Source organism: Manacus vitellinus, unplaced genomic scaffold (genome assembly GCF_001715985.3).
Source record: "Manacus vitellinus isolate BGI_N305 unplaced genomic scaffold, ASM171598v3 scaffold_16_pilon, whole genome shotgun sequence".
Classification (NCBI taxonomy): Eukaryota; Metazoa; Chordata; class Aves; order Passeriformes; family Pipridae; genus Manacus; species Manacus vitellinus.
In genome coordinates this window covers 6,931-19,615 of record NW_021939189.1, presented here as the reverse complement: position 1 = coordinate 19,615, position 12,685 = coordinate 6,931, and the positions used below count along the sequence as shown (strand labels likewise).

Genomic DNA, 12,685 nt, shown 5'->3' with positions numbered 1-12,685 from the left:
TCCTAATAACTGTTCTGGTGCAAGTTAGAGCAGGAAAATTTCTTTTTGACAGGATAGCTTACTTTGTTTAGTAGAAGATTACAAGCTTAGTTACCAACAAGGACTTTGCTCTTAGCTTGGAAGATTCATTCTAAGGAGGACATGGACATAGGCGTGTCACTATATTTTTATTTCGAAAAGATTCTTGGCAGTTCAGCTACTCTTCTCAGTAACGTTCTTTCAGATTTGTTAAGAAAAAGTCTGTAACGTGTTCAAGATGATGTCTTAAAAAGTTAGTTTTGGCTTTTATAGTGTCCTTTTGATAGTACAGGAAGCAGTCTAGTTTTTCTCTAATCTGTAATATAGGGAAAAATTACAAAGCCCTAGCAGTCAAGAATGTAAAGAATGTGATTTAATCTGTAAACTCTTTCTGCTTGGCAGGGGAAGGGTCTGGCAATGTTAATGACCCCAGCAGGGAAATGCTAGCAAAGACTGAGGTTTCTCTCACACTCACTAACAAATTTGATGTTCCTGGTGATGAGAATGCAGAGGTGGATGCAAGGACAATTCTGTTGAAGTAAGTAAGGGTTAACTATCTGATATGTTTCTCAAAAGAACGAGGAACCAGAACTTTCACAGTTAATCTGCACGTGAAAAGAAGATAAATGAGGCATAATTTAAACAAAAGTGGGACTGTTACTCCAAATACACCGAGCTTGTAGCCATATCCTTTTCAATGCTGTGGCATGACTTAATAGATGAAGACTAATGGCCTTTTTGAGAAATATTGATGTTATTAGTCTAATGGAAAGAGAGCAATGGACTGTCAGGGACTTAATAATTGCCAGACTCTTTATTCTGGAGAACTTTGTACTAATATTGACTCTTTGCAAATTTTAAGCAAATCCCTATTGCTGAGATGTATAGAGCAGTGACCTGACATTCAGATGCATATTTACCCACTGATGCATTCCTGCTCAGATGCTAGATAGTTTAATTGAAAATTCTTCAGGTCAGCTTGCCCTTGACCTAGACAGAATAATGATCTCCCAGAAGAAAATTTTGTCTCCAAAAATAACTTTAACTGGGCTTCTTAAAAGATACATCAGTATTTTCCTACCCACTGGAAGAAGATGACATTGATTTCAAAAGTGAAGATTTACCAGATGCACTGGTAGTCATTAAGTTGTGGATGATGAGAAAGGTGTGTGTGTGATGCACTTTGTGTGATGTCAGAAATAATTCCAACCTGATGGCAAAGTACTGAAGAAGCTATTTGATTTCATTGTGTGGCTCAAGGACAGAAGTGCCTCAGAGTATCCACTGACTGTGATTATATACCAGCTGAGATCAAGGAATGACCCTGTCTATCGCCAGATTGGAGTCAGGGATCTGCTTTGTCTCTGTTACCATGCATATAAGAAAATAACCCTTTTGTGTTTTTTGACACCTATTATAAAGCACTGAAGTGCACTTCTGCCTGGATAATAGTATAGACCTTTTCTGGTTGTACAAATTCGCCGTGACTGCTACCTCCTTTATCTTTCACCTTGATGCAGCTTCTGCAGTCCACATGGCAGTACTGGGGTTACCTTGGAATATGTGGGAGTACCTAAGAGCAAACCTTTATGTATTACATAGAGGAACCTTTCAGGGAACCGGTTTCCAGTGATTCACTGTCAAAAAAGTCTGATCTAGCCTAAGACTACCTGAGTGCTCATCCAGTGTTAATCTGACTTTAGGTAAATCAATAACATTGGTATTGTTGCAGAATAGAACAGTATTGACGGTCTTTCAATTTAAAGTTTTTTCTCCTATTCTTGATTTCTTTGCAGCACAAAACGTTTAATTGTTGATGTAATCCGCTTCCAACCAGGGGAGACGCTGACTGAAATCTTGGAAACTTCAGCTACCTCAGAGCAAGTATGAAGTTGTTTATCTGCATTAGTTTTAGACTAGAAAATTGCCATCTATCTAGATATATGTGGGTATACATAGGAATCTCCATTTATGTGTTGCAGTGAAGCTGTCTCCACTGATGGTGGAGTAGGGTGTAATAACAATAAGGAGGGTATATAATGGAAGTAAACTGTACATGTGAATCTTACTCCTCCGATAGTTACTAGAATGTGTTTATCTAGAAGACCGTTTTAGAAGGCAGGTAGGCTTCTGCTGGTTCCCATGTGTGGAATATGTTCATCAAAATGCATTCATTGGGGTCAGTACAGGAGTCACAGAGCAAAACTCTTTGTCCTATGTTTTGCTTGAGGTTAGAGAATCTGCTTCTGCTTCTTTGTTACCTTAAAACCGATCTGCTTATGAACTTTGTAATTTTCTGGGTTTTTCTTCTAGGAAGCGGACCATCATAGAGCTATGCAGAAACGCGCCATTCGTGATGCTAAGACTCCTGATAAGATGAAAAAATCTGTCTCTGTAAAGGAAGATGGCAACTTGAATCTTCAAGAAAAAAAAGATAAAATCAAGGCGGGCCTGAAGAAGTTGACAGAACTGGGGACAGTGAATGCCAAAAATAAATACCAGGAACTAATCAATGACATTGCAAAGGTAGTATACCATTTGGTGGTTTCCTAGTAATCATAATGGAATTTCCCCACAGCTTGCAGTGTTGTGAAACTGGCCTGAGTTTTCAGGAGGAGTAAAGTTTGTAGTAGCTAGTTCAAACCTACCTTTTGTTGCAACATTTCCACCTCTTTGGCATCTGGGAAGTCCTTTATAGGACGTTTCTGTTCTCTTAAATGACTGTCTTGCCAGGTTCTCAGGTACTTTAAGGAAAAGCTTAATAGCCCGGAGGGGAAGTCCTGATGGATGGTCTTTTTCTCTGCTCCTTTTTGCCATTTGAAGTAGTACCTTTACAAACTTGTTCACCTAAGGAAGTTTTGCCCATAACTTTAAGACATCTTATCTGTTATTTTTATTTAAATGTACCCATTCAAGAATACCTGAATGCTAAGTAGGGGGGAGCTAAGGAAAAATCCAATACTGTTGTACATTGCTACGGTGACAATGTATTTTATATCACATGTTTACTGGAAAACTATTTGGGAAATGTTACGTAAGTAAACCAACTAAATAATTGCCTTTCGGGATCTGATTAGAATTAATCATACTATGGATAATACATATCAAAAATTAAAATAGGAGTCGACAAATACATGGTATTTTTTGTTCAGATATTAAGAGAACTGATGCTTAGTGACTGACTAACAAAAAAAACCAAGTCTGTGTGCTGCTATGGTTATAGTCATGATTTGTAAGATAGTTTCCCTACCCAGTGGTGACAAAAATGCTGCTTTCCTTTATATCATGTGCTGTCGGTGCCCACTCTAGTCATTGCAACTAGGACAGCATTGAAGTTTGAGCAAGCAACAAAAGGTTCAAATGTACTGCTGTGTTGTACTACTAGTTGGTTAGTTCCACAAATAGTCATCACAGAGAAGCAGCTCTGACTCCTAAAATGAGGCTTGTAGCATGAAGCAAGACTAAGCAAAATCAAACGGTGTGTTTCAAATACTCTGTGCTCTGGGCCTGAGCAACTGGAGAGCTCAAATGACTGTTAAAGTCTCTGCCTGTCTTTCTCTGTGGTGTAGGACATCAGAAATCAGCGTAGATACCGGCAGAGAAGAAAGGCGGAGCTGGTGAAGCTGCAGCAGACATACAGTGCCTTGAACTCCAAAGCTACATTTTATGGGGAACAAGTAGATTATTACAAAAGTTACATAAAAACCTGCTTGGATAACCTGGCCAGCAAGGGCAAGTAAGTATCTGGGAACCATATAATCACAGGATGGTTTGGGTTGGAAGGGACCTTAAAGACCACCTCATTCTAATCCCCCTGCCATGAGCAGGGACAACTTCCACTAGACCAGGTTGCCCCAAGCCCTGTCCAACCTGGTCTTGAACACTTCCAAGGATGGGGCAGCCACAGCTTCTCTGGGCAACCTGTGCCAAGGCCTCGCCACCCTCACAGAGAAGTTGTTGACTGCAATTCTTTGAGTGCAACTATCTGGTTGAGTCCTTATCCATCAAGTGGTCCATCCATCAGATCCGCATCTCTCCAATCTAGACACAAGGATGTCGTGCGGCAGAGTGTCAAATGCTTTTCACAAATCCAGACAGATGGTGTCAGTCACTCTTCCCTCATCCACAAATGCTGTAACCTGTCATAGAAGGCCACCAAATTTACCAAGCACCTGAGTGAAGGCATAGTGGCTGTCATCAGTCACCTCCTCGTTTTCCATGTGTCTTAGCATAGTTTCCAGGAGAATCTACCAGTCACAGAGGTGAGGCAGACTGGCCTGTAGTGCACTAGGTGTTCCTTATTTGCCTTTTCCAGTCAGTGGGAACTTCACTGGACTGCCACGTTTTCTCAAATATGATGCACAGTGGCTTATCCACTTCCTCTGCCACTTCCCTCAGGACTCAAAGGTACATCTCATCAGGGCCCATGGACTTTTGCGCCTCCAGGTTCCTTAGATGGTCTTGAACCTGATGATTTACAGTGGGTGGTTCCATGGCCCTAGAAGTGCTTCTTTCAGAAAGCACGTGTTGCTAAGAAGAATCGTAATGCCGTCTGCTCAAAGGTCATCAGCCAAACTCTTTTACCACAGTGATAGTTTTAGGGAAAGGGTCTCAGCAGCAGTAGGAAAATACAGGGAGAGGCCGATGCCATGAATGGCATCAAAAAGACAAACCTGAAAGACTTTTTGGTCCGTCAGGGAGAAGAGAATGTAGAGAGTCCAGTGGCTATGAAGCAGGTTACCCAGATAATGCACATGCTGCTTGACCAGCCTGTCCGTTTTAGGAACAGGGAATGAAAATAACGTAGTTACATACAAATAAACCATTGATTACAGATTGTCCTCTCTTTTATGCCAAATGCAATCAGTTATAGTGCTAGACAATTGAGATTTTCTGGGGGAAAAAAAGGAAAGTGCTGTGAAATGCGGGAATGTGAAAAGAGTAATTGCCAGTGACAACTGAGGCAAGATAGTTGTTGAGTAATCTCAGCTTTCTCCATGTCAGTTGTCACTAGATCCCCTTTTGCCTGATGATAGATGGTACTGCTTTTTATGAATTACCATGTGGTTATGTTTTTGAAGGATTTTGGTTTTTTTAATATTATTTTTCGTCTCCTGTAGCATATTATTGGTTAATAGTGGAAAATCAAAGGTCTGATCTGTGCTACAAGTGCTTTGTAAATAAATTCACTAGTATAAATACATAATCATCTATCATCTGCATTAGTCACAGTTCATTAGCTATACTGATTCTATCCCTTCCTTCAAATAGGATTAAATGTTTGTTGTTCAAAATCTCTTTACTTGTTTGACCTTCTTATTTGGCTGTTTTATTTTTTCTTTTTCCCCCAGAGTCTCCAAGAAACCTCATGAGATGAAAGGCAAAAACAGTAAAAAGATTTCTCTAAAATATACAGCAGCTAGACTTCATGAGAAGGGAGTACTTTTAGAGATTGAGGACCTGCAAGGTAACCAGTGAGTATCTTTTTAAGACTCTTTAGAGCTAAATAACTTTTCTTGGAGGAAGAGGAAAATAGGTATGTTGAATTCTTATCTATTTCTTAGAACTAGTCTAGGTGCTGATAGCTGAGAAACAGAAATTCGGGGATCTGTTTGAGATTGTGTCAGACTGTCTTGCAGTTTTGTTGTTGGAATTTTAGCATTGTTGCTGAAGAAATTGTTCTGATGATCTAGGCTGGCATCCTAGGGCCAAGAAACCTTGCATAATGATCACTTTTTAGTTTTCTTTTTCTGACTGAAGCAAAGCAGTTCGTTGATTGAGAAATATAATGGGATTTAAACATGACATCCTCTTCCCACCCACCCCTTCTCAGTCACCCCCACGGTCATGGAAGATTACCTTCTTAGGAGAATTGCTACTATCGCTACTAGCTTTCACTGTTCAAAAATCAGCTTAAATGCGAGCTTGAGTTTCTCCAGCTGTATTTTGCTAGCCTTTGGAAGTTGGTATATCTTCTATGGAAAATAGAGAAGCTGCCTGTTACTAGAATTTTTTCCACCCAAATTGAAAAATTTTTCAATTTTTTTATAATGTACTCTGTGTACTAAATGAGGCATGAATATATGCAGCACTAAAGTAGACTGTTTAGACTACACAAGCTAAATACTAAATCCTGCTACGCTTGTGTGAAGTTGTGATCTAGCAGACATAGAATCTGTTAGGCTTCCATTCATTGTTGTATTGAGTCTGGTTGGCTTTTACAGTCTCATTCCAAATGGGAATATAGAATAAAGAGTTAAGAGTAGAATTGTTAGAAAATTATCTTCAGGTTTCATCTCATATAGTCTCTCCCTGTGATTTTTCATTTCTCAAATTTTATAGGTTTAAAAATGTGATCTTTGAAATAAGCCCGACAGAAGAAGTAGGAGATTTTGAGGTAAAAGCAAAATTCATGGGGGTACAAATGGAAACCTTTATGTTACATTATCAGGTAAGAACTGTCCTATTTAATACTAGCATGTAAGTTCCCCTTGCCAGACTCTTCATGAAAATAGCAATGACATGTTTCAACCTGAACAGTCTGAAAGATGCTTCCAAGAATAACCCATTTGTTGCAGGCGAAACAGATGCAGCACATATGGGGGACTCAAGCTGTTTTTTGTTTCTTTCACTAATGAAAACCTGATGTCAGACTGTATTCTTAGTTACATTTACATGTACACACACAAAACAAACACTTTCATTTTCAACTTTTTCCTGCTACAGCAGAAAGATTGGGAGTCTCTGGCAGTGGTCAGCTGGGCTTGGGTGTGATGGCTTCAGCCAGTCATCATGTATTGGTATTCTTTCTGGCTACCCTACACATATCAGATACTTTACAGTTCTTAGGTGTCCTCAACCGTTACTTAGGCCAGGCTACTAGAACAGGTATGCCAACTGACCTTTTCCCAAATGGTTCCTCATTCTTTCTCTCATGCCAGTATGTTATGCCTGATGTCTTTGTCCCCTTCTTGCATTTCTATCTTCACCCATCCCCTACCCATCTGGGTTGTCATTAGGTTTATTAATTGTGTATACCTCAGGTGTCTTGAAACAGATTGTGTGCAGAAACACCTTGCATTGCAGTTAGTTTGTGTCACCTAACTGGCTGCTGGGACAGAGAGCTGCCTCTCACCTGTTGTGTGCTTTGAGGATTCCCCTGGTCCATTCCAGTTCCTAATTTGTCAGAGCTGGTCATGAACTTCTTGGTTCATGGGGCTGCCTACCTAAGGTCACTCGCCTTTGGGGCACATGGTTTACTATACCACTGTGCCTTTGTAGCACTGCTTTCCAGATAAATTTGATGTTCCGAGAGGACAGCAATGAGGGATTTGACATCACACACATATCCGCACCCTACCCACCATGTTTCCCTGCAAGATCGGGATTGCTGAAAGAAATTAATTGCTGAGATAAATCAGTGCAGGTGCATTGCTGACAAAGCAAAGTATAACTGGAAATACTGCCTACATAAACACTCGAGAGATTGGATCGGCATCGTATACATAGTGACAGAGATGCCATTTCTTTTGCTGCCCTAGACTGAAGTGCTCTAAGCCACCTTCCTGAGATGTCTGACAACTAAAACTTTTAGAAAGTGACACTGTGGAATGTCGTAATGTTTCATGGGTACATGACACAACTAGGCACACCCTTTCCAGATATTACAACAACTTTATGGCTACTGTGCAAATGAAAAGGCTGGAGATGGCTATATGTGAAGTTTGGCTTTCTTAGAATGGTCTTCTATTTCTGCTGTCTTTCATAATTTTTTTTTTTAGCAAACACAGCTTAAAAAAATGAAGATCTTAAATGCCTTAGAATGACTTTATTTTTCACCCACTAAGAGTGGATCTTTAATGAATCTCTTGTTTTTCTGTTTTATGCCATGTAGTTTTTGATAGATACTCCTCAAGATCCTACAGTACTACAGGGTCTTTTGTATTCTCTACAAGCTCTTGAGGATTCCTCACTCATTAAGATATTCCCTTTGGCAGGATCTTTTGCAGCTGCAGTATGAAGGTGTTGCTGTCATGAAGTTGTTCGACAGAGCAAAAGTGAATGTCAATCTTCTGATCTTTCTTCTGAATAAGAAATTTTATGGGAAGTAACCAACTTCTGCTGGCAACTCCTCTGCGAAAGGGGAAACGAATAGAAACCTGCACGTACAACTTCTAATGATGTAGCTATGTATTCAGTATATGCCCATGCTGTGCTATAAATATATCAAATGTATCATGAAGGAGGACTAAGAACCTCTTGTGAATTGACAGCCCTGATTGAGTCTGCAGGGAGTTGATTTCCTTTTTATTTATAATCTTTATCTTCAACTTTGAAGATCCCTTTAAAGAGGTTATTCTAGAATGTATTTTTACATGGGGTTAGGGATTAAACTAATACTAGAATATACTTAGGGCATTTGTATGCTTTATTTGACTAATTGTGTGCTTTGTGAAAGTTGAATTCTTAGTGCCTGTTTGGCACTAAGACCAAAAGTGGTCTGTTTGCCTCTTCCTGAAGGCAAAAAAAGGGTTGCAGGTTGTATTTGGGTTCCAATTATTCTCAAGCAGCAATGACCAAAATAAAACATGCTTGAGGTTCAGGTTACTCCATTTGTTTGTGAGCTGGCATTGGTAGAGATGGCAGCGGCCACTTGCCAAGATAGAACTACTGCGACTGGGGGAATCAGTAGGTGTCATAAATAGTTACTGAACTAGTCCTGATTATGTACTACAGCCACATAGAACAGCTTCAGTGTCTCATTTTTCTTGACTTGCTTCTGTTTATCACACTGTAATAATTTACAAGTGGCCGCTTAAGTGGAGGTATCGTGGAATGTATTTACTAGTGCTTACAGATAAAAAGAAGCTTCTTGGGGAAGGGAAGGAAGCTTAAAAAGTTTCTTGAGACATGTTAACTTTTAATGTTGCTTGCAAAGCATTTGAAATGTAAAAATAACTTTTGTTTTCCAGTTTAGAGCAATGTTCTATATATCTGTGTCTGATGCAATAAACATTAGGCTCTACCTGCAGACTTGTCGAAGGAAGACTCTCAAATAGATTAGCCTTTTAAAAAGTTAATTTTTTCCAACTGTACTGAAGTTCCTGTTTCTTTTATTACTTTGCAGGGGTTTTGTTTGTTTTTTTTTCACCATGGTGGTGGTGCTGGCTGTTCTGCTATATCCAATAAAAATGCAGAGACTCTTAAAAAAAAAAAATCATCTGATCTTTAAATTCATCATTTGCTTCAGCTCTTCCCCCAATTTATTTCTCAACTTTTGTTTTTAAGGGACATATTTCTCAATTGCAAATTTAAAGTTATTCATAGGTCACTTATGTTACTTGTTCAGATTAGTAACACTGAACCAGTTGTTTCAGCTTAGATCTTTTTTTTCTCACGAAAGACACTCCTAGTGTTTGGAATGGCTGTATCACTGAGTATAATTCTTCTGCGGTCCTCTGGGAAGGAAATATTTATTTCAATTTGATGGTGTTTAGACTGTATTTAAACATATTCTGGTGTTGGTGCATATGTGGTCCAACCCTGTAACAAAAATTACTTGCCATACCCGAGAAAGATCTTTATGGTCCAGATCATCTGAAACAGAGATAGGTCAGAAGTGTATTTCCACTGAAATCTGACAAAGAGGTTTGAAATGGGATAAAGTTCTTGCTTTGTTTTGGGGGGGAAGGGTTTTTTGTTTGTTTGTTTGCTTTTGTTTGGTTTTGGTTGCCTCTTTCCTCCCTGTTTTCCTGCTGGCCGAGCTCTCCTTGCTGCCCTTTCCTGGGCAGGAGCAGCTGGAGGGCAATTCCTGGAGGCGTTCAGCATGCAGGGATGAGAGGCAGCCCCTGTGTCTGAGGGCTTATGGCTCTTTCTCCAAGTGGGTGTCCTGTGGGTGCAGCAGTGAGGGCTGGCTGAGGGGAGAGCCCAGGGTCAGCGGGGACTGGGGATGGAGGATGAACATGGTGGAGCGGAAGCCTGAGCGGGAGATGATGCCCCAAACGAGTGAGGTGAGTGGGGGATGAGGGGTTCATATAGGATTCTCCCAAAAAAGGGAGGTTACAGCCCAAAAATGCTTGAAGATTCATGGAGATGTGTGTGCAAAAAATATTAAAAACTGTAATGTTTCTCGTGTTTCTGTATATTGAAAAATAATTTTCTATAAAAAAGATTTTAAAATAAAATATGTATACAAGACAGTATAAAAAATTTTGCATATAGATTTCATAGGGTTTCAAAATGCAAATATAACTTTTCTTATAAATAACTTTTCTTGAAAATAAAGGGCTTGAAAATGTGACAAAAGGTGATGGATATGAAGGAAATAGAAACAGCTTTGTGTATTTGGAGTGGTTTTTCTGCCCGCTCTCACTGTTGTCACACACCGAGTCTGGGATCTCGGCTGGAACTGAAATCGCTGCTGCCAACTGGTGGTGAACGTGAGGTACTGTGCATGTTTAACGACACGCTGGTGCCACCTGCGCACTGAGAGCGACACCGCATATTAAAAAAAAGCCCAAATAAAAAGACGCTCAGACCCTAACCCCACCGCACCCGCGCATGCGCAGTTGCTTGCGATGAAGCAACCAATCATGTGGTAAGCTCTGGCAATATGGCAAAAACTCGCGCATGCGCGGTGGCTTTACTGTCGGCTAGACGTATGTAAGCAGAGGCACACGTTTTTACTATAAAGTGAGTTACTGAGATTACGGGTTGTTTTTTCAGTTACTCTTTCAGCTCCACTGGCTGAGCGAGCGGGAGGGGCAGCAGTGGCACGAGGGCCGGAGCTGTTGCGTGGGTCTGGGAGCCCAGATTCTCATCCCGGTACAGCCTGTCCTGCAGCCTTTCGGGGGGATGTCCCTGCAGCAGCGCCCCGGGGAAGGGAGGAGAAATCTCCTGGCGCTGCTAGGGTGCAGGAACGGAGGAGAGCCTGAGTGGGAGGCGAGGCGCCATCCTTGGGTACGCTGCCCTTGTGCCACGGGGCAGCCGCTGGCCTCCGGGACAGGAGCAGGGTGGAAGGGATTTCAACCTTTTGGGGGGGTTGTCTAGCAGAGCCCTCTTTTTTGAGGGGGAAAGTACATATGCCAGCGGTATTATTAAAGCAACGTGCTGCTGTCCAGGGCAGTTTAACTTGTTCTGTGGAACGTGCTGGGAGCAAGTGCCAGGTAACCGCGGGGAAACCGTGGTGAAGTCCGAGGGCACTTGCTCTCGGGGCCTGGGGGTGGGCAGGGTCTCTCTGGGCAGCTCTAGCGGTTCATAATGGTTAATTTGTTCAACTGTTGTCTGAAGAGTAATGTATTAAATCTGTTCAAGTTTCTATTGGTATACTGTGAAAAATTGGTATTCTTTTGCCCATGGGACTTTGGCCAGACTTCTGAAGAGGTAAAATAAGCACTTAGATTGCTCCAGATACGTAATTTCTTCAGCTGAGGAACAAATACGTGAATTTCTTCAGTTGAGGAACAAACTGAAGCGGGAGCAGAATGCCAGGCTGCAGCAACAGAGGGAGTGTTCGAAGGAGCGCAGCTTGGAGGTGGCAGTGCTGGAGAGGCGTGTTAGTGAGCTGCCAGAGCGCCTGGGGAAGAGAAAGGCAGCTCTGCCACAGGAAGAGAATGTACCGGTAAGTGCGGGAGATGTCCTAACAACAGCATGAATTCTGTTGCCTGGACAGTCCGAAGTAAAAACTTGTTTGTGGGGAAGGCGGGCTGTTCAGATGCTAGACCTGTTGTCTTGATCCATGTGTAGTGGAAGGCTTGTAGTATTAAAGTCCTTTTCGTGGGACGTTAGTGTTAACCTGCTTACTCTTTACAGACAAGAAATCTTTGTATGCTGTCGTGTCTTTTTTTTTAATAAGGGATTTTTTTGTTTGTTGTTTGTTTTTTTTTTTTTGCTATTTCTATCTCAGGTTTATAATTCTTAAAGGTTTTGCAAAAAAGCCTCTTTAACACTGGGGTATCATTTGCTACTTTTTTTCTCCTTTGTGACTTCTGTTTCAAGCTCTGATGGACAGATACTGCAGCATAAAATTCTTGATGTTTTTGTCTTTTTTTTTTTCCCCCAAAAGGTTTCTTCAGATGGGAATTCCCCACAGCCGGTGGCTTCTGCTCTGGTCGAGTGGCAGCAGTAGGTCCTTCTATCCAGTCTTCTACTATGCCACGTATTGCTTCCAGACCTGAACATTGGGTGAAAGCAGCATTCTCAGGTGGGACACGAGCCTCGCCGGGCAGCTGAGGGTCTGCTAAAATCACAAACTCTGCCCAGCATGGGAGATGGGAACTGTTCACAAGCTAAAGGTCCTGCAGGTAAGAGCTTACAATTAATAGTTCTTATACAGATGTGTTTTGGTTCACTTCACAGCTCTGTTGTGGTATTTTGGTTTTTTTTTCTATTTGTTTATAAAGCAAAGACTTATTTGCAATGTGGGTCTCACTACTTGCAATTATTTTTTTCTCTGCCAGTGAATACATTTGATAAGCACTGAGGTTCTACGATTCAGTTGTTCTAAATTAGGTAATTCTCTTAGTGAGCAATTTGAGTTGTTAGACAGTGCAGACTGCAGAAGGATTTTTCGTTGAACTGATTGTTTTTTAGTTTATTTTAAAGCTCTCCTAAAAACCCTACACCGGCGTATGTTCGCTGCACCTGCACTGGGGGCTGCAGGGAGAAG

General features: G+C 41.1%; 1 protein-coding gene across 1 annotated transcript in view; it reads left to right on the top strand.

Moving 5' to 3' along the window:
* The window catches only part of IQGAP1 (IQ motif containing GTPase activating protein 1), a 53,843-nt gene extending 44,794 nt beyond the window's left edge, over positions 1 to 9,049 (top strand). The window contains exons 32-38 of the mRNA XM_018069559.2: positions 421 to 556; positions 1,815 to 1,902; positions 2,332 to 2,544; positions 3,588 to 3,754; positions 5,370 to 5,492; positions 6,361 to 6,469; positions 8,016 to 9,049. Of these exons, the coding sequence (XP_017925048.1) occupies positions 421 to 556; positions 1,815 to 1,902; positions 2,332 to 2,544; positions 3,588 to 3,754; positions 5,370 to 5,492; positions 6,361 to 6,469; positions 8,016 to 8,129 (950 nt within the window). The 3' untranslated portion in view covers positions 8,130 to 9,049. The remainder of the gene's footprint in view (positions 1 to 420; positions 557 to 1,814; positions 1,903 to 2,331; positions 2,545 to 3,587; positions 3,755 to 5,369; positions 5,493 to 6,360; positions 6,470 to 8,015) is intronic.
* Positions 9,050 to 12,685: the final 3,636 nt, after the last annotated feature.